This window comes from Elephas maximus, chromosome 2, assembly GCF_024166365.1.
Source record: "Elephas maximus indicus isolate mEleMax1 chromosome 2, mEleMax1 primary haplotype, whole genome shotgun sequence".
NCBI lineage: Eukaryota > Metazoa > Chordata > Mammalia > Proboscidea > Elephantidae > Elephas > Elephas maximus.
The window spans coordinates 227,554,529-227,575,759 of record NC_064820.1 but is presented as its reverse complement, the minus strand read 5'-3'; the positions used below and the strand labels follow the sequence as shown (position 1 = coordinate 227,575,759).

Below are 21,231 nucleotides of genomic sequence, written 5' to 3'. Positions count from 1 at the left end.
GTAAACTTTTCCCGTAGTGAGGCAGATAATAATATTTTGAGTGTTGAGGGCCACATATGATCTCTGTTGCATAGTCTCCTCCTCCTCTCTCTCTTTCTTTCTTCCTTCTCCTTTTTTTTTTTTAAAGCTTTAAAAATGCCAAAGCCATTCTTAGCTCGTGGCCTGTACAGAAACAGGTCACAGGCTGCGTTTGCTTCAGGGCTGTAGTTGACCAACCTCTGCAGTAAAGACTGACGCAAATCGTATTTATTCCTGGAAATGGCCACATCTCTTCTTCTGCTAGGTTGTTAATGTAGGGGACTGAGCTGGGTTTGTGGTGGTGGTGGTTGTTGCCGTGGTTACCCCGGTGCACCACTGGCTTCAGATTCCTCTAACCTTTTCTTGTGCTAAAGGGTGAGGGCTGAGTTGACAGAGTATTTTTCTCAGCGTTCTTGGCCCACCCTCAGCTTGTGGACTTCTCTCTGCAGCTGTGCCTCAGAGGGGCTCCTTGCATTCTCTTGCCTCTCCCCCAGCTGTAGACTGGGTGTTTGCCAGACACATGGTAGAGGACAGCAGGGAGTTCCCTGTTGTTTTGGTTCAGCCTGAGTCTCAGGCAGGCCCTGTCCACCTGCATCTGGGTGGTGGTGCTTTCCCCAGTACTCCTGCCCCATCGCCCTGGGACAGCTGCACTCTACCCAGCATCTTTGGCAGGTCTGTGCCCCTCCCCTACGGTAGGAGCCTGCTAGTGGTCTGGGCCATGCTTGCCCTTCCTCTCCCTAAGGGTACAGGGGATGGGAGAGGTTGGCAAACATAGGAAAAAAAAAAACTGTTTTTTTTTTTAGAAGGTATGCATTATTTGGATAAAAATATGGTACTCCCTAAAAGACTTTTTGAGTAATTGTAGTGCTAAGAAAGAGATACTGGTTTTGAGCCTTGTTCAGTTATACTGCCCAGTCCAGAAGTGAATTAATAGTATGTTTAAGGTTCCCAGTAGGGATAAAAGGTAAGGAGAGTTGGTGTCATCCTGGTTATGAAGTATAGCTTTGGGTTGGGGCTCTTGTTTGTCCTTTTGTTTTTTGGTAGTTACTACGATATATGCAGGGCTATCAGGTTATATAGGAGCCCTGGTGGTGTAATGGTTAAGTGCTCAGCTGCTTGTCAAAAGATTGGCTGTTTGAACCTACCACCTGTTCCATGGAAGAAAAGACCTGGTTATCTGCTCCTATAAAGATTACAGCCTAGGAAGCCCTATGGGGCAGTTCTGTTCTGTCCTATAGGGTTGCTGTGAGTTGGGATCAACTTGGCAAGCATACAACAGCAACCACTAGGTTGTATAACTCAAGGGACATTCACTTGGAAAATGTGGAATAGTGTGAGTAGTATGCCTTGCAACATTGTATAACTCATTGGCCCGTAACATATGCATGTGGACTTGGAGGGACTTGCTGTAATCAAAGGGAAAATGAAGCAGTACCTTTTCTTAAAGATCTCATAAGTGGACAGAATTATAACAGACAACAGGAAAATCTCTCATATCTCATATTTTAAGGTCAGTATTTTCAAATCATATGATTGTGAGTAATAGATGATAAATGAGTTTTCTCATGTTGCTCTTATGACCTAAGCTTTTACATCAAGAAGTGACTCTGTTTCTGGGTCAGCCATAGTCTTCAAAATTTTCTCAAATAAGTCTGTCATTCACAAAGGCCAGAAACCCCTCAAAAGGTAGAACTGCATCCAGATACTGTAGAAAGTTTTATTCTAACGAGAAGCTTTACTCATTTTCCCACAGACCCAGATGCAGAAGTGTGTCTCCATGTGTTGCGTCTGGTCCAGTCTGTGGTTCTAGAACCAGAAGTCTTCTCCAAGGCAGCCTCCGAGTTCCGGAGTTCCCTGCCTCTGCAGCGCATCCTGGCAATGTCAAAGAGCCGCAACCCGCACCTCCAGAGCGTGGCCCAGGAGCTCCTGGAAGACCTGCAGGTTCTGGAGCATGATGCATAGGGGTGCTTGCTTGTCCACAGAGGGTTTGGTAAAAATGCCAGTGTTCCTTCCCTGCCCCCATGCCCCTTACTTTGCGTTTTAAAAACTATCACCGTGTGCCATGAGTTGCGAATGGCTAAATGTGATTGACTAGAGATGGATGTGAATTGAGATATGTATCCTACTTAGCTTCCTCTTATAGGTGAAGTACTTGTAGATGGTTGGTTAATCTTTCCAAAGGTGAACCTGAAAAGACCCGTCCTTCCAGAAAGGTCTTCTGTACCTGGAAGCTCTAAGAGTGGTTTCTTGCTGCTTAAACTTTCTGTGACCTCTAGGTTCACCTGTAAAAATGGGAGCTTAAAGAATCATCTACCCCACTGGTCAGCATTTTCCTGAGGTACATTTATTTTGAAAAACAATTCATAATTATAATTAATTCCCCCAAATGCAGGTTTACTTTTGGTAAACCTGCTATTTCAGATGACATCTTAGTTCTATATTTTTGTGCCTCTTTTATTTTTGAATAAAGAAAGTCAGAAGGCTCATTGATGTGTTTACAACTATTGTTTCCTGAAATATTATAAACTTAGGGAATTATTTTCCTTTTGTATTTTATACATACACATGGTTGAATCGGAATCGACTCGATGGCAGTGGGTTTGGTTTTTGGGTTTACACATGGTTGCTATAAAAACCTCTCCTTACATTGTTCTGGTCCCTTTGGCTATAAAAACTTAGAAGTTTGGTTTTTCTTACAAGAAGTATCATAAAAACAGCATCATAGATTTGAACACATATAATTGTTTGAAATTCTGTAAATGATCATCATTTCTCTGTTCTGTACATGGGTGTCTTAGTTATCTAGTGCTGCTATAACGGAAATACCACAAGTGGATGGCTTTAACAAAGAGAAGTGTATTTTCTCGTAGTAAAAGTAGGCTAAAAATCCAAATTCAGGGCATCAGCTCCAGGGGAAAGACATTCTCTCTCTGTTGGCCTTCTCATCAGTGTTCCCGTGGACAAGGAGCTTCTTCACACAGGGACCCTGGGCCCAAAGGACACACTCTGCTCCCAGTGTTTCTTTCTTGGTGGTATGAGGTCCCCCTGTATCTCTGCTGGCTTCTCTCTTTTATATCTCAAGAGATAGCCTCAAGACACAATCCAGTCTTGTAGGTTGAGTCCTGGCTCCTGAACACAATTGCTGCCCCTCCTCCCTCATTAACATCATAGAAGCATGATTTACAACATACAGGAAAATCACACAATACTGGGAATCATGGCCCAGCCCAGTTGATACACACAGTTTTTGGGGGACATAATTTTATCCATGACAATGGGTATGTCTGTATACCAGGGCCCCCCACCCATGTGTAGCTGCCTCATCTGCTTGTCAGGACATCTAGCTTGTGATCTAGGCCACTAGCCGAAAACAAAGGAGAATGCACTTGCTTCTCTCAGAAACCATGACGTGTGAGAGTGAAAGCTGCCATTTCAGTTAGTCCTTAAAGTCACATCAGGCAGCATGTTCCCTACTTCATCCTGTTGCTGCTGCCCCCATATGACGCTGTAGGACTGTAAGAGCGAGGCATGTGCGGGCATCACCTTCCACAGGCAGTCCGAGGTACACTGAGAGGCTGTCTCTGCTGTGTGTGGTGTTTTAAAATAACTTCACTTTTCTTTTTAGTAGGTTTTTATGGCCAATGTGCAGTGTGGGGCTGAGGCTGAATGGAGGAGCGAGAGGAAGGCACAGTTGCTTGAATTTCACAAACCAACATATTGTGCAGCATTAGCTCTTCGGTGCCAGGGAAATGTTGTAAAAGGCAATTTAAAATTCATGGAAGCAGAAATTTGTCCATCTGTGCTGTGTGGCTGTGTAGGTCCTGATTATTGGTGAATAAAACAGAGGATGCTGTGTTTTTGTACTTATTCTAGCATGGTATCATTTTCTTTTTGGTTGTTACTCGTTTGTTAAGGTAAGGTGATAAACTGGTGTAATTGGTTTTTGCCCCCTCTAGAACTGCAGGGTTTTTTCCTGCCAGAGATGGATGGGGTCAGTAGGGTATAGAGAGAAAACTGGACCAGACTCTTGAGTGTTGCACAGTTTAGCTAATTAGTAGGTGGCTATGATTAAGAAGGATGTCTTTCCTCCTGATTTTAAGGTGCTAAAGGTAAGGAGAGTTCTTATTAAAGCTCCATCAGGAAGAAACAGCTGACAGGTACATGCTCTGTGTATCACAGAAAAGGCGCTGAAGGCCAATTTTAAGGAGTAAATAGCTTCTCTGATATTGCAGCTCTTCATATGAAGGTTAAGAGAAGAGCATAGATTCTTTCATTTTTCTGTATCTAACAATCTAAAGAAAACCCACTCAGTAAAAAAAAAAAAAGAGGTATATATCCAACAATGTACTTTGCAGTTTTGAAGTCTCTTGTGAATTTTAAAATTGGAGACAAAAGCAATAAAATAATTCACATAATTTTTTTTATATATATTATCTCTTTATTGAACTTTTCATTTTGTTTATATGTCATTTTCTTTAGTTTTTTGTGTTTTCCTTTAGCTTTTTGAACATATTTAAGGCAAATGTTTTGAAGTCTTTATCTAGTAAGTCCCATGTCTGGCTGCCTCAGGGATGGCTTCTCTCACTTTATTTTTTCCTTATAATGGGTCATCCTTTTTTGTTTCTTTGTATATCTTGTGATTTTTTTTGTTGAAAGCCAGGTATTTGAATATTATTACAAGGTAACTCTGGAAATCAAATTCTCCCTCTCCCTAGAGTTTGCTGTGGTTTTGTTTGTTTAAGGCAGTAGTAATCCATTTGTTTAGTGATTTTTTTCATACTGGGTGGGGGGTGCAAAGACTGTATTCCTTGTTGTGTGTGGTCACTGAAGTCTCTGTTCCTTTAACTTGTGTTCAGCTGGTATTTTGACAGAGAGCTAAAATAAAGAAAAAAGAAAAAACTTTTCCTCTCTTGGTCTGCACATTGGCTCTGTGCTGGGGCATGCCTTCAGCACCTAGCCAAGCTTACACTGACCTAGGGATCAGCCTGAGGTAAAAGCTTAGGGTCTTCTCAGGTGTTTTCTGAGCATGGGTCCAGCCCTGGGCATGCACGTAAGTTTGGAAATTTCCCCGTTGTTTCAGTTTGACCCAAAGGGGTCTATGGGTGTCTTGGATGGTCTGTCAGATGTGTTATGAGGAAGTGAGACTCACACAGGAAGACCAAAAAACAGGATATATTACTCACAGGTCCTACAGGGGAAACCACAGTATGCCTTGATGCAGGGGCACACAGAGTTATACCTAGAAACAAGGCAAATAAGCTGAAATTGTAGGAAAGGGCTTATGTATGGAAAGCAGGGTTGGGTTAGCTAGGTTTTGCAGGCTGGGGATTGGACGATTTGAGTATTCTACAAGCTCAGGGGGCACAGGGGCTGTCCCTACTTGTTGGGTACCTGGCCCCAAGGAGATTAGGACAGTTGCATAGTGGACCAGGAGTGTGAGAACCTGCCAAGGGCAGTGGCTGGGGAGTGGACTTAATCAGCTGTTCAAGAAGGGGAACAGACTGGCCTCCATCAGGGCCTCAAAACTGGGTCAAGACAGCATGTAAAGGGAGAGTATTACACTTGTAGGCACGGGTGCTTTTGAATATCCTAATTTCCGAAAGAAACTCTTCCAGCATTCCTTCCAAACTTTAGACAGCCTTTTGTATGTCTAACTGCAGTCCCTTGCTCCAGGTATCTGAGGTCGTTGGTTAGCCTTACAGTGTTTTCAAACAATAATCACTGCTTTTCATTTCTGGCCTGAGTGAGCTCAAAGTTTGGGGAAAAAGAGGCCTTGTGTCAGTTCCTCAGGTAGTTCTCAGACAAGTTAGAGCAAACATATGTAATAGTTTGTGAATAAGGTCAGCTTTGCTCCCTCTGGAACTAGGGACCGCTCCCACCCTGGGAACATGGGCTGCTCTGCCTCCCAGCTGGGAAGAGGGTGGGGCATGGGTGTGTGAAAAAGCCAAAAAGCTTTCCTACTCCAGCATTCACTTGGTTGCTGCAGGCCTTTGACTGTTTTCCAGAGTTCTGATAGAGTTGGTTCTGACAGTTTCTGGTGGTTTTTTGGTGTTTCTGTGACAGCACTCACATGTCCCTCTGCCTCCCCTGCCCCCATCAGAGTAGGCCTCTTGCCATCTGGCTTGTTGTTAAAAACAAAACAAAAAAAAACCCAAACCAGTTGCCGTTGAGTAGATTCTGACTCATGGTGACCCATGAGTGCAGAGTAGAACTGTGCTTTTTAGGGGTATCAAGGCTGTGACCTTTCAGAAGTGGATCTCCAGGCCTTTCTTCAGAGGCATCTCTAGGTGAATTCAAACTGCCAACCTTTTGGTTAGTAGGTTAGCACTTAGCCGTTTGTGCCACCCAAGGACTCCTCATTAGCCCACCTAATTTGTGTTCTGTGAAGTCAGAAAAAGAGTAGATCCTCACTAAGATGCAGATCGGTGCAGAATACCGATGGCTAACGTGTGTCCTACTAGCATGATTATATATTGGGATAAGCTGGATGCTATAAGCATCTACTTTGAGCTGCCTCCTCAAAGTAGAGTCAACCTTAATGACATGAGTGGAGCCAAGCTTTCGGGATCTTCATTTGCTGATGTGGCATGACTCAATATGAGAAGCAGCAGCTGCAAGCATCCATTAATAATTGGAACATGGGATGTGCGAAGTATGAATCTAGGAAAATTGGAAATTGTCAGAAATGGAATGGAATGCATAAACATTGATATCCTAGGCATTAGTGAACTGAAATGGGCTGGTATTGGCCATTTTGAATCAGATAATCATATGGTCTACTATACCAGGAATGACAGCTTGAAGAGGAATAGCTTTGCATTCATTGTCAAAAAGAACACTTTTTCAAGATCCATCCTGAAGTACAACGCCATCAGTGATAGGATAATATCCATACACATACAAGGAAAACCAGTTAATATGACTACTATTCAAATTTACACACCAGCCACTGAGGCCAAAGATGAAGAAATTGAAGATTTTTACCAGCTTCTGCAGTCCGAAATTGATCAAACATGCAATTGGAATGCAAAAGTTGGAAATGAAGAAGAATCGATAGTTGGAAAATATGGTCTTGGTGATAGAAACAATGCCGGAGATCACATGATAGAATTTTGCAAGACCAAAGACTTCTTCATTGCACATTCCTTTTTTCACCAACATAAACGGTGACTGTACACGACCTTGCCAGATGGAATACACCAGAATCAAATTGACCATATCTGTGGAAGGAGATGATGGAAAAGCTCAATATCATCATTCAAAACATGGCCAGGGCCAACTGTGGAACAGTCCGTCAATTGCTTATACATAAGTTGAAGTTGAAACTGAAGAGAATTAGAACAAGTCCATGAGAGCCAAAGTATGATCTTGAGTATATCCCACCTGAATTTAGAGACTATCTCAAGAATAGATTTGACGCCTTGAACACTAATGACCGAAGACCAGACGAGTTGTGGAATGACATCAAGGACATCATACATGAAGAAAGCAAGAGGTCATTAAAAAGACAGGAGAGGAATAAAAGACCTAACTGGATGTCAGAAGAGACTTGGAAACTTGCTCTTGAATGTTGAGCAGCTAAAGCAAAAGGAAGAAATGATGAAGTAAAAGAACTGAACAGGAGATTTCAAAGAGTGGTGTGAGAAGACAAAGGGAAGCATTACAATGATATGTAAAGAGCTGGAGATAGAAAACCAAAAGGGAAGAACATGCTTAAGCTGAAAGAACTGAAGAAGAAATGCAAGCATCACGTTGCAGTAGTGAAGAATTCTATGGGGAAAATATTAAACGACGCAGGAGACATCAAAAGAAGATAGAAGGAATACACAGAGTCATTATACCCAAAAGAACTGGTCGATGTTCATCCATTTCAAGAGGTAGCATGTGATCAGGAACTGATGGTGTTGAAGGAAGAAGTCCAAGGTACACTGAAGACACTGCCGAAAAACAAGGCTCCAGAAATTGACAGAATACCAGTTGAGATGTTTCAACAAACAGATGCAGCACTGGAGGTGCTCACTCATCTATGCCAAGAAATTTGGAAGACAGTTACCTGGCCAACGGACTAGAAGAGATCCATATTTATGCCTATTCCCAAGAAAGGTGATCCAACCAAATGTGGAAATTCTAGAACAATAACATTAATATCACACGCAAGCAAAATTTTGCCGAAGATCATTCAAAAGTGGCTGCAGCAGTATATCGACAGGGAAAGGCCAGAAATTCAGGCTGGATTCAGAAGAGGACATGGAACCAGGGATATCATTTTTGATGTCACATGTATCCTGGCTGAAAGCAGAGAATACCAGAGGGATGTTTACCTGTGTTCTATTGACTATGCAAAGGCATTTGTGTGGATCGTAACATTGCGAAGAATGTGAATTCCAGAACACTTAATTGTGCTTATGAGGAACCTGTACATAGATCAAGAGGCAGTTGTTCGGACAGAACAAGGGGATACTGGGTGGTTTAAAGTCAGGAAAGGTGTGCATCAGGGTTGTATCCTTTCACCATACCTATTCAATCAGTATGCCTAGCAAATAATCCGAGAAGCTAGACTATATGAAGAAGAAGGGGGCATCAGGATTGGAGGAGGACTCATTAACAACCTGCGCTGTGCAGATGACACAACCTTGCTTGCTGAAAGTGAAGAGGACTTGAAGCACTTACTGATGAAGATCAAAGACCACAGTCTTCAGTGTGGATTGTACCTCAACATAAAGAAAACAAAAATCCTCACAACTTGATCAATAAGCAGCATCGTGATAAATGGAAAAAAGATTGAAGTTGTCAAGGATTTCATTTTACTTGGATCCACAATCAACAGCCACGGAAGCAGCAGTCAAGGAATCAAAAGACGCATTGCACTGGGCAAATCTGCTACGAAAGACCTCTTTAAAGTGTTGAAAAGCAAAGACGTCACCTTGAACACTAAGGTGTGTGCCTGAGCCAAGCCATGGTATTTTCAGTTGCATCATACGCATGTGGAAGCTGGACAGTGAATAAGGAAGACCGAAGAAGAGTTGACGCCTTTGAATTGTGGTGCTGGCGAAGAATATTGACTATACCATTGTCATGGATGGAATTATGTTACCCCCAAAATGTATCAACTTGGTTAGGCCATGATTCCCAGTATTGTGTGGTTGTCCTCCATTTTGTGATTCTAATTTTATGTTGAGAGGATTAGGGTGGGATTGTAACACCACCCTTACTCAGGCCACCTCCCTGATCCAAGGTGTAAAGGGAGTTCCCCTGGGGTATGGTCTGCACCACCTTTTATCTCTCAAGAGATAAAAGGAAAAGAAAGCAAGCAGAGAGTTGGGGACCTCATACCACCAAGAAAGAAGCACCAGGAGCAGAGCACGTCCTTTGGACATGGGGTCCCTGTGCCCGAGAAGCTCTTCGACCAGCGGAAGGTTGAGGACAAGGACCTTCCTCCAGACCAGACAGAGAAAGAAAGCCTTCCCCTGGAGCTTATACCCTGAATTTGGACTTGTAACCTACTAGACTGTGAGAAAATAAATTTCTCTTTGTTAAAGCCATCCACTTGTGGTATTTCTGTTATGGCAGCACTAGATGACTAAGACAACCAGACTGCCAAAAGAATGAGCGAATCTGTCTTGCAAGAAGTACAACCAGAATGCTCCTTAGAAGCAAGGATGGCGAGGCTGTGTCTTACATACTTTGGACATGTTGTCAGGAGGGATCAGTCCCTGGAGAAGGACATCATGCTTGGTAAAGTACAGGGTCAGTGAAGAAGAGGAAGACCCTCAAAAAGATGGATTGACACAGTGGCTGCAACAGTGGGTTTAAGCATGACAACGATTGTGAACATGTACAGGACTGGGCAGTGTTTTGTTCTGTAGTACATAGGGTTGCTATGAGTCTGAACCGACCCAGCGTCACCTAGCAACAACAACATAAGCAGTTCTACTGATCCTAGGTATTTATATAGCCTAGTATCTTTCACTTTTTCCAGAGGATTTTTAATTAATTAAAGTAATTAGCATTGGATCACACGTTTGGGGCCTAAAGAAAGTTAGACCGAGGGTAGGAGTGAGGTCATGGGGAAGGAGGATTTTAATTAAGGTGGTAACTATACCCACTCTACCGATTCCTCCCTGCCTGCCATTGTCTGCATCACCGTGACATTAACATGAATCTAAGAGGTTGACAAATACTTCTGTAAGGTCCTAGAGATTTCTTTTGAAAAGTCCTCAAACTGCAGTTTGCTCAGTTTTCTTCCGTGGCGTAGATGCCAAGAGAGCATCACCAGGACTTGTCAGACTGGTGCAGGATCTGCGGTGTAGACAGTGGGGCAGCGGAGGGTGCACCATAGGCCGCACCATGTCCTGTAGGGTGCTGTAGGCCCAGGGGCAGTGCGGACCGCGGGAGAGACTCGGGGTACTGTTGGGCCAGGTTCAGGTGGGAGGGCAGGAGACCACGGGCCACGCCGCTGTCTTCAGGAACTCACCCGGGGCCCCGGGGTCTCTGCTCAGAGCCTGCGTGTTTGAAGTTGTCGCCACATGTCGCATTAGAAGCTGGAGTTCCCTGAGTGGGCTCGTGACAAGGAACACTGTTGTAACTGTCATTGGAAAGTATTATTACTTAGATGATTTTTCAGAATTAAACTTTGATTTATGTTATGCTTCTCATATTTTTAACATATTTGGTTTGTTTCCTGAATAGCCTTTATCGGAAAGATTTTTAAGTTGCCCACAACGGCGCTCCCTAAGTGGTTGCCTTTCCCACCACGGAGGACTATTTCATTTTCTTAGAACAGCGCACATGACTGCCAGTAAAGAAACGTGACACCGCTCATAGTCAATTACATTTCAGTTGAGGACACATGTCCAGAACAGACAGTTTTCTCACAGTAAATGGTGACTGTTTGAACATCAGAGAGAGAGAGGAGGCGCTGTCAGCGCAGAGGACTGCTCGGGTCTTGATCAGGGCATGTGAAGACCAGCGAGGAGTGGGGAGAGGGCCACTGGAGGAGGTGGCCCAGGGGCTCAGGGCCATGGGAAAGACTTCTCGAGTTGACTGTGTGACGGCAGACTGTGTGTGGTTGGGAGCAGGAGCAGTATCTGATCCACATTTTAAAATGTGAAAAAACTGATTTGGATTCTAAGATTAAGATGGCTACGCCATGCCCTTCACCTCACCGTAGGTGAAATGTCCCTGACACCAAGGCCAGCAAAATGAGTGTGTCTCCAGAACTACCCTCCCTGTGGGTGGAGCCTCCGCTCTTCTTGGACTTCTTGGGCCCCATCCGTCTGCCCCCGCCCCCATGCCCAGTGAGCCTCATGGGGGTTGGACACTGGCTCCCCCCCCTCATCAGTGGGCCATACCTGTTCAAGTCCTGTGCTGCTGTAGCTGCTGTGGACATGTGCAGAGTGTAGGCGGCATAGAGGCCCAGACGTCCTTGTCGAGGTGGGGCCCCGGCTTCTCTGCATGTGAGACACTGCCTGGGGAGAGCACTACCTTGGGGCTGACAGCCGTGGGAGTCCCGCTCTCAGCTTCTCACCCACTGGGTTCAGCGGTGCCTGTGTGCCTGTGTCTGCGCTCCTCTCCGGTCACACACCCTTAGAACAGTGGTTCACAGCCTTTCTGGAGTCATGAGCTGCTTTAAGGATCTGATGAATTTTCTCTAAGGAAAAATGCACCAAAGCATATACACCGTTCTGGATCCCATTTCTGGGGATTTCTGAGGCCTCCTCTGACCCAGGATTAGCGGCACTGTGGTGAGGAACCCTTTCCCCAGACCTGGAAACTCCAAGTGCAGTGCCAGGCCGTGTAATGAGGCACTTTTCTATCAAAAAGCATGTGGTCGTGCCCTGGTGGTGTGACTGTTTTTAAGGTGAGAAGGTAGCAGCGGCGCGTTCTTCAGTGTCCAAGGGAGGAGACAGCTCCGAGGGGCTCAGCTCAGAGGCAGGGCCGAGAGCCGGGCTCTGAATCTGGACCCCTTTCATGCCCTTGATCACAGTGCCCATCAGCTCCACTCCCTGGATGCGTCCTCTTCTGTGAAGTGGAGCAGTCGGCCATTTGTTCTGCAGAACGGCGTCCTGTCCTGCCCTTGGTTTCAGAGGTCTGGTGATTGGCTGCTTACGTGCCAGCAGCAGAGGGGTCAGCACCCTCTGCCCAGCGTTCTCTTCCCCAACCCCCAGGCCTGTGCGATCGTGGTGCAGGGGAGGGAGGGGAGGACACTCCTCACATGCTGTGAGACGGCCACCAGTGAGCCCTTCTGGTCCCGCCGCTGGTGTGGACAAGCATGTGTTATAACGGACAGGTTCAGGGCCCGTCTGAGAGCATTGTAACATTTCAGAAAGAGTAGGGAGCAACATGTATTAAAAATACCTACTTATAAAGGTTCTGTTCAGTATCCACATGTCAGTTTACAAAGTTAATATTCACTCCTGCCTCAGAGAGATGATAGCTAGCAACCCATCTGAGCTTTGCTTGCAATAGTTGAGTCTGACTTCCTTAGAGTCAGTCTTCGAGATTCCAGCGCTGAGACAGCCAGATTTGGAGCAGGACAGATTTCCTTCCCTACTCTAGGGTGGAAACCCTGGTGGTGAAGTGGTTGAGTGCTGCGTGCGGCTGCTACCCAGAAGGTCAGCAGTTCAAATCCACCAGGTGCTCCTTGGAAACTCTTATGGGGCAGTTCTGCTGTGTCCTATAGGGTCGCTATGAGTCAAGATCAGTTCCACGGCAAGGGGTACCCTAGGGCAAAAGGCCAGTGCCGGACACTGCAGGAGGACACTGGAGACAGAACGCTTGGCACCTCAGGTCTGGGGCAGGCTGGTCACTGGCCTGGGGAGTGACAGTGAGTTTACCAAACTGGGGGGTCAAGAGGCAGGCAGCAGGGAGAGGGGCACCCCTGTGGAACAGCTGAGGCTTCTTTCTTTTTCTTTTTTAACTTAACGCTAACAGAGAAGACAAAGAGGCAGCTGAAGTTTGAAGGAAATGAAGATCTTCCTTAAGGGCAGAGGCTCTCTTATAAGCGTAAAATTGAGAAAAAGTGTGTTTTTCTGGGAGCTGAGGCTTACCTCTTCAGCACCAAAGCTGTTTTTGACCTGAGCCATTTTGGGGGGGAGCCTGTGAAATGTCACGTATTTCCTGCTTTTACAAATTGCGCTTGGAATGTTCAACTTTCTGGATGAGTCTATGTCCTCCCCCAACCCCCTAGTCAGGGAGGTCAGATTTCTAGAGTCTCGGCTCTGCTGCTGCTGCTTGCACACATGTCCTCAGTACAGGAGCAGATGGCTGCTCTCACATTCGGGTCACCTCCATGTACCTAAGAGCCTCTGTGAAGCTGGTTATAAGGAGGAGGGGGCACTTCTTGGCCCTGAACCCCATTCATCAGAGGGCAGGCAGGTTTGGTTCTGAGAGGGAAAGGACCCTGGGTCCTAGTGGAGCTGGGATTTTACCCATAAATGGCGCTGGCCCACAGCAGCCTCAACGAAGTAGGCCGGTTTGGGAGGCAGGGCACGGCAGGACCTCACCGTTCTCCTGTCTGGCCTCCCTGGTCCCCTAGAAAGTTAGCCTTGGAAAACTGTTCAGGACAAGAGGGCAGGCCCTCGCCGTGACACTTGTTCTTGGGAAGCTCTGCCCAGGGGCTGTGCCCCAGGACTTACCTGGCCTGGGGCGGGTGGGGAGTGGTGCCAGCCAGCCTGTCTCCTGAGCCTGCTGAGTGCACACAACCCAGGCTTTTTGGGACCTGGCCACCACCCAGGTAAAATTTACCCCGCTTTTCTTTTCACATTCAGTACATCAGCACCTTTCTGGGAACAGGCGTCTTTCTGCTGCAGACCCGGTGTGCCTCTCGGTCCAGCATTTGATGAGGTCAAAGGAGGCTGTGAGAGGAGGCAAGGCCATCACGGAGACCAAAGGACAGTCAGAAGCCCCCGCTGATCTGAGTCTAACTAGCATTAGGTTTGCATTCCTATAGAGATAAACCGTCCCCCGCCTGGAGGCTGGACTGCAGACTAACCCCCAATACTGGCTCTGCTCCAACCTGTATCACGATCTAAATCTGCATTTGTCATCTCGCATCTCTCCTGGGCCAGAGAGTCCCTGGAAGTTGAATGATGAAAAGCCTGACCTTCAGGTTAAAGAGCTGGACTCAGTAGGTGAACAAGCACACCCAGAGAGGCATGCCTGGAAGCCCAGTGCCTGTGACCAGCTGCCCTGCTCCTCCTGCAGGCCACAGGCATGTCCCAGCACAGAGGCTCAAGGACAAAACCACGAATGCCCTCGGGAAGCACGACCTGGGTCCAGGTAGGTACATGGGCTTCCTGTTTGTCCTTTCAACTTAGCCACACCCAAGGCCAGGCCAAGACATTGTCTGCTCCAATTGTAAGTCCCTGGCAGCCAGGGGGCAGGGCAGGCCAGGTTGCACCGAGGGCAGCAGGCACAGTGTCCCTCCAGGAGGCGGGCACGCTTCTCGTCTCCATCTGTGCACACAAGCCTGCACTCTGCACACGGTTCTCTTTTCCAGAGACTTGTGGCTGTTTGGAGGTGGACCCTACTCCACCCTGCTCAGGAGGGGGCCGCCTTTCTCCTGAGAGCCCCTGTGCTATGTGAGGCTCAGCCTCGCCGAGGGGTTGCAGCTCTGGGCTGACTTACAGGTGGTGTGAGGACCCCAGTATTTCTCGTCTATGGCCAGAGCGCTTGGTGAATGATGTCCGGGGGACTAAAGAAAATGCATGAGCAGAGCAAGCCCACGTTCAAGGTCCTCCTCTACACAAGTCTGCGTGTCCTGTCTCGGGGGAAATCCACCTAGTGCTCTATGGTGGCGTCTCTGAGCAGCCTGCTATGCCAGTGGCAGGGGCATTTCCCATGGCTCCAGACCTGCTGTCTACACCTGGCCTGGTGCCCCCAGCTTACAGCCCTCTGGGCCACCAGGTGTCCCCAGGCCCTTCCCCTGCCCCAGGGCTCTGCCCTCTCTGGGGCCAGAAGCAGCAAGCCCCTGCCCTTCTCGCTGTGTTCCGAACCCCCATCAGGGGCTGACCCAGGAAAAGCAGGAGAGGAGAGCCCAGATTGGGTCCCTCATCATAGAAGAGGGGGCACATCCCTGCCCTGGCTGACTTCCACGGCCCCTTCTCCTCATATTTGACAGCTATTCATACTTAGAAAAAGGAGCCCTGCTGGCACAAATGGTTGAGTGCTCGGCTGCTAACTGAAAGGTTGGCGGTTAGCACCCAGCAGCCACTCCATGGAATAAAAGACCTGGTGACCTACTCCCAGAAAGACCACAGATAGGCAGCCCTATGGGCAGTTCTGCCCCGTCGTAGGGGGTCACTGTGAGTTGGAGTTGGCTCAGCGGCACACAACAACTTACCTAGAAAATGCCATGGTTGCCACATGCTGGAGCAGGAAGAAAGAACCTTGGTGGCTCAGTGGTTAAAGCAGTCGACTGTTAACCAGAAGATTGTTGGCGCAAAACGGCAGGAGAAAGATGTGGCAGGCAGCTTCCCTAGAGATTTATAGCCTCGGAAACCCTGTGGGGTTGCTGTGTGTCAGAATCGACTTGACGGCAGTGGATTTTTTGGTAGCAAGAAGGGCCAGTGCCGAGCAGACAATCTGAAATAGCGAATTACAGTCTAAAACATCTCACTTTTTTTTTCTAACTTTTTTTTTTAATTGTAAAGATACATGTAACACATTTGCCATTCCAGGATTTTCCATATGTACGATTTAGTGACACTAAGTACATTAATCATTTGTTCAACCATTACTCTCCGCCCCATGGTGGTGGGTGGGCTGTCGCCTCATACTCCCAGAGGACGAAGAACTGGGTGACAGGGTACCCTGAAGGCTGTTGGCCAGTTCTCTCTGTAAGGTGCCAAGACGGAGAGAAGGATGCTAGAGTTCTGGCTCTCTGGGGTCTCAGCAGAGGATGGGGCCCAGGAGAGGAGGGGTGAGTGGTCTCTATTTACAGTTGGGGACACTGAGGTATGGTGGGGCTGCCCAGGATCATGGTCAGTGCGAGGATACTCTACCCAGTCCTGGCTGCTCGGGAAGGCTCATGACTTCATCCCGGAGTTGGCTCTCTTGCCAGTTCTGGGAACAAAGGAAGTGGAGGAAGTGCTCAAGTTTCCTAAGAAATTTCTTCAGAGAACTACAGCCAGGGGGCTCAGATCTGGTACTGGATGCAAGCCTAAATGTCACAGCAGAGGCGGGGGTGCAGGGGACAGGACAGGAGGCGGGACAGTGGGTCCAGTGGCAGCCCAGGTCCCCAGGGTTCAGCATTGCAGGCCAGAGATGCCCCAGGCTTCCTGGATCGCCCAGGGGGACTCTGCCAAAAGTGGGGTGGGGGAGGAGGCAGTGGATGATGTAGCACCCCCAGCCCAGTCTGTCCCCCAGGAGTAATGCTGGGCCTTCCAGGAACTCCCAGCCTGTGACGGCTTGCTGACCCATTGATTTCCAAAGCAAGGATCAGATCAGACTCCAGCCAGAGGAAGAACCGGCTCCAGCTCCGACTGCCAGCCAGCCTTAGATCAATACACAGACAGATCTGTCTCTGAGGAGCAGGGTTGGTGGGGGCCAGAGCAGGGGGCAGACTCCAGCCGGCCCTTCCCTAGGCACCAGCCAAGTCCAGCTTCTAGAGGCCATAGGGTGGCAAGGCCAGGAGGGCACAGTTCATCCATCCTCCCAAGGTGTCCCGCCCAGGAGGGCCACTTCTGGGTCCCACCCATCAGTGGCGCTGAGGCTGCAAACGCTGTTCCAGCAGCGTGGGGAGGAGGGAGTGAGTGCGTGGCCGTGTGCACAGGTGGGGGCGTCTTATTTATCTCCCAGACTTTGTGCTCGCAGTGGTGCTGGGTACCTGCTGTCGCCCGCAGACACTCCTGTGGTCACTGCCCAGGGAGCAGAGTTCAGGGTGAGGGCAGGCCTGTTGTTTGGCTGCTGCAGCAAGGAAGATGGGCACAGAACCCAGTGGAAATGCAGGTTACCCCAGGAGGGAGGCAGAGTTGAGGGGAGGTGAGGCCAGTACAGGGCAGCCCCAGGAGGGCAGGGCCAGCCTGCAGTCAATCCCAGCCTGGCAGCACCTGCTCCTTGGCTGGGATGTGGGCATGGCGGTGTCTCCCTGGGGGCAGCTGTGCGAGGACTTGGGGGCCCCCAGTGTCACAATGTCTGCCCTCTGTCTCTCTTCCCAAGCAACTTGGAGCCTCACCTTCCCAGGGAAGCCTGGCCCAGCCACCCCACCTTCCTCACATCCTCTCCCTCTCTTCTTGATCTTCCCCCATGTGGGCATTGAGGTCTCAGGTGCAGCAAGCAGGCCCTACTCCATCCCAAGGCAGGGGCACAGCATGACTCCAGGTTCTGTATGGATGAAGGACAGGAATTCACCTGCTGCCCATACAGCTTATTCAGCCATAGCAGTAGCAGGTCAGGGTGGGGACCTCCCGGCCACCATTCCTCCAGACCCGTGACTGGGAGTGATGACAGACAGCCTGAGCCAGTGTTGTTGGCGGACTGTGAAGGTGACCGCTTCAGCACTTTTCTCTGACTAGGAAACTGTCCAGGAACACACAGGCCCGTCCCCCTTGGTCTGTGGGCTCCCAGGCACACCAGAGGGGGTGGACTAGTACAGGGGCTGTGAGGTCTGGGGAGACTGTATATGGGCCTGGGCAGCTGTGGCCCCAGTGACTCCCCTGCTCGGGCAGCCCCCGCCCAGGAGCAGGTAGGCCAGCCTGGCCTTCACCACACCCACATCACCATCACAGCTGAAACGTGGTCTTGTCGGGCCACGGCTCCACTGTGGGGGGACACCCCTCATGGCCTGCACAGGAGCACCTGCTGTAGCCTCAGCTCCCGGCACATGGCCCTTGTGATGTGGGTCAGGGAGGGGACTGCTTTGAGGTCAGGCCTAGGAACCTGCTCCAAGGCAGACACCGCCCAGGGAGCTGGTGGAGCTGGTGCAGGTGGTGGACGGTGAGAAGTAAGTTCTGAGAGGATTGTGCTGTGGGGGCTGGGTCTCTGGTGGGGGCGAGCATCAGGAGTGGGGACGGCAGCTGCCCCCGGTCCCCATGAGCAGTGCCACAGCTTCTTACTGGTTGTCAGTAAAGAAAGATCTAGAAATCCCACCTTCCGAGCCTGGATTTTGGCTCCTTTCAAAGCAAGCAGCTCTTGTCACTGCAGAGGCCCTAGGAAAGGATGGAAAGTGAGGACCTGAGGTGAGGCTGGAGGGAGGGGTGCCAGACAGGGCTGATCCAGGGTCTCCCGCCCTTGCAGCCAGGTTTGTGTGGCTTCAGGGGCAGGGCAGGGGTGGATGGGGGCTGGATGGCGTCCCCCTGCCCCAGGTCTCCTTCACTGGTGTGCGGTCTCTGGAAGGCTAAATCTTAGTTGTTTTTGCCAGTAGGTCCTCAGCAAATTTACAGAATGAAGACCTTGCTCCCTGCTGACTCTGCAGCTGTGGACTGGTCCAGCCCTCTCAGCTTGGTGGCTGGGACAGTACCTATGCCTGTCCTCGTGTTTGCCTAGACATTAGGAAGGTAAATTGCGTCTGTAGTGTGATGGTTAATTTAATGGGTCCACTTGGCTGGGCTGTGGTGCCCAGTTGGTCAAACTTTAATCTAAATGTTGCTGTAAAGTAGTTACACGTGATTAAATCAGTTGACCTTTAAGTAAAGCAGGTTATGCTCCTTAACATCAGTTGAAGACCTCGATCAAAAAGGTTATTTCCTGAGAATGCTGGTCCTCCACTTCACCAAACATGATGTCCTGCTCTAGTGATTGATTCTTCCTAATGACCAAAGACTCATACTCATAGTGACCCTATAGGACAGAGTAGAACTGCCCCCCATGAAGTTTCCAAGGAGCCCCTGGCAGATTCGAACTGCCGACCCTTCGGTTAGCAGCCGTAGCACTTAACTACTACGCTACCAGGGTTTCCTATGAGTGGGAATCGACTCAGCGGCATTGGGTTTGGTTTTTTTTTTTAACGACCAAAGCAAGAGTTGGACAGTGCTCTGTTGTGATCCATAAGGTTTTCATTGGCTAGTTTTTGGAAGTGGCTCGCCAGGCCTTTCCTCCTGGTCTGTCATAGTTTGGAAGCTCTGCTGAAGCCTGTCCACCATGGTGACCCTGCTGGTATTTGAAACACCAGTGGCATAGCTTCCAGCATCACAGCAACACACAAGCCACCATAGTCAGACATGCTGCCAGACGGGCGGTGGATGTGTCGGTGAAAAGCTGTTGTCAAGTGCCGTCGGGTCAGACGACTCACAGCCACTCTGTGCACAACAGAACGAAGCACTGCCTGGTCCTGGGCCGTCCTCACAATTGTTGTTATGCTTGAGCTTATTGCTGCAGCCACTGTGTCAATCCACCTTGTTGAGGGTCTTCCTCTTTCCTGCTGACCTTGTACTCCGCCAAGCATGATGTCCTTCTCCAGGACTGATCCCTCCTGACAACATGTCCAAAGTATGTAAGACACAGTCTCGCCATCCTTGCTTCTAGGGAGCATTCCAGTTGTACTTCTTCCAGGACAGGTTTGTTCATCCTTTTGGCAGTCCCTGGTATATTCAATAGTCTTCGCCAATGCCACAATTCAAAGACGTCAACTCTTGTTCGGTCTTCCTTATTCATTGTCCAGCTTTCACATGCATGTGACGCAATTGAAAATACCACGGCTTGGGTCAGGCACACCTTAGTCTTCAGGATGACATCTTTGCTCTTCAACACTTTATAGAGGTCCTTTGCGCAGATTTACCCAATGCAATGCAAAGTTACATGTATATATTAAATGTTTTCCAGGAACCTCCAGCCGATTTGGTGCACTGCTGTTTCTAGGGAGTACACACCCTGAAGAAAGTTTGCAGAGCAGGCTGCAGGCTAGCACCACCTTCCTCTCTCAAGGCCGGTGTTCTGCAGGGCAAGCAGCGGGCCTTCCTTTGGGGACCCTGTTGCCCCTCTTCCAGGGATGAACTCACTGTCTTCAGTCTGCTCACCTTCCTGCCTACCTGTGCCCAGCTTTGCACAGGTCTGTTGGGGGCTGCAGGAGGCTCAGGTCACAGGACCAGAGAGTGGACCAAACCCTCCCGGGTGCATGCCAAAACCTGTCCCTGGATGCCCCACCACCACCACCCACCTCCTTCTCTTGCTTAAAAGCCTGCATGTCTGGTGTAGTGGCAGGGACTCACATTGCAGAGGCTCTGTGCTCACTTGGCACTTCTGAGCCACGTTTCCCAGCTTACAATGGAGGTGGGAGATGCGCCTCCTCACCCACAGCTGGCTCTGTGGACAACACCTCCCACATTCATCGCTTGCAGTGTTGGCTCTTTAGAAAGACGAGGGAGCAGGCCCTGTGGAGAGGGGCGGGGACACGGGCGATGGCAGTTGCTGGAAGCGGGCGATGGCAGTTGCTGGAAGTGGCCATTCATCAACTCAGGTCTCCGGAGGAAAGTGCAGCCGGGATTAAGCGTCATAGCTGGAATCCCTGGGCAGCCGCTGGGCTACCTGCAGCCCATCATCTCAGCCCTGTCCCCAGTGGAGAGTTGATGGCTCTCCTGAACCTGCTGGCACTGTGATCAAGGGGCTTTCTCAGGTGACATAGGACCGTGTAGGAGGGTGTGATTTTAGCGTTGCATTATTGTTTGGCACCCCAAACCCCAACACTCACCGATCGCCCTCAGCATGGACAAATGCTCAGGAATCGTCCAGCAGCCATGTGGGTAATGTAGGCAGGATGCACCGTGATGGCCTTGGGCTCTACGTGTTCGCTTCTTTCTCTGAGTGGTCCAACATGGCCACCTAAGTTGAACATAAAGTTACCGTTTCTTGACTGAATTAAAAAAAGCAGCGAGGTCATTATAGGGAGGACCCCTGCCCCCAGGCTGGGGGGCCAGCTAGTTTGACAGTCCTTTCCAGACCCTCTCAGTGCCTGCCCCTTGTGTGTGTGTGTGTGTGTGTGTGTGTGCGCTCACACATCAGTGCACTCCTGTGTGTGCGTGCATGTGTGGGCTCGTATGTACAGGTCCCTTTGTGTCTGTGTGCACACGTGTGTGCTCATGTGCACGTGTGTGCACGTGCCGGCAGGAGCGTGTACGCACTTGTGCTGGGGTTCAAGGCGTGGGCATCTTCCAGGCCTGCCATGTCTCCAGGCCAGAAGGGATGTGGTCGGGCTTCGTCCACCCTAGCGATGCTGCATTTTTAGTCAAGGCCAGGGGGGATTCCTACCCTGGAAGCTCCTTGTACGTCATTCTGGGA

The 21,231-nt window shown here is 49.2% G+C and overlaps 1 protein-coding gene across 2 annotated transcripts in view; it reads left to right on the top strand.

Moving 5' to 3' along the window:
• HSF2BP (heat shock transcription factor 2 binding protein) overlaps positions 1-2,435 on the top strand; it is a 188,135-nt gene extending 185,700 nt beyond the window's left edge. For both annotated transcript variants that reach the window (XM_049874975.1, XM_049874974.1), the window contains one exon: positions 1,772-2,435. In XM_049874975.1, coding sequence (XP_049730932.1) covers positions 1,772-1,973 — 202 coding nt within the window. In that variant the 3' untranslated portion in view covers positions 1,974-2,435. The remainder of the gene's footprint in view (positions 1-1,771) is intronic.
• The last annotated feature ends 18,796 nt before the right edge of the window (positions 2,436-21,231 follow it).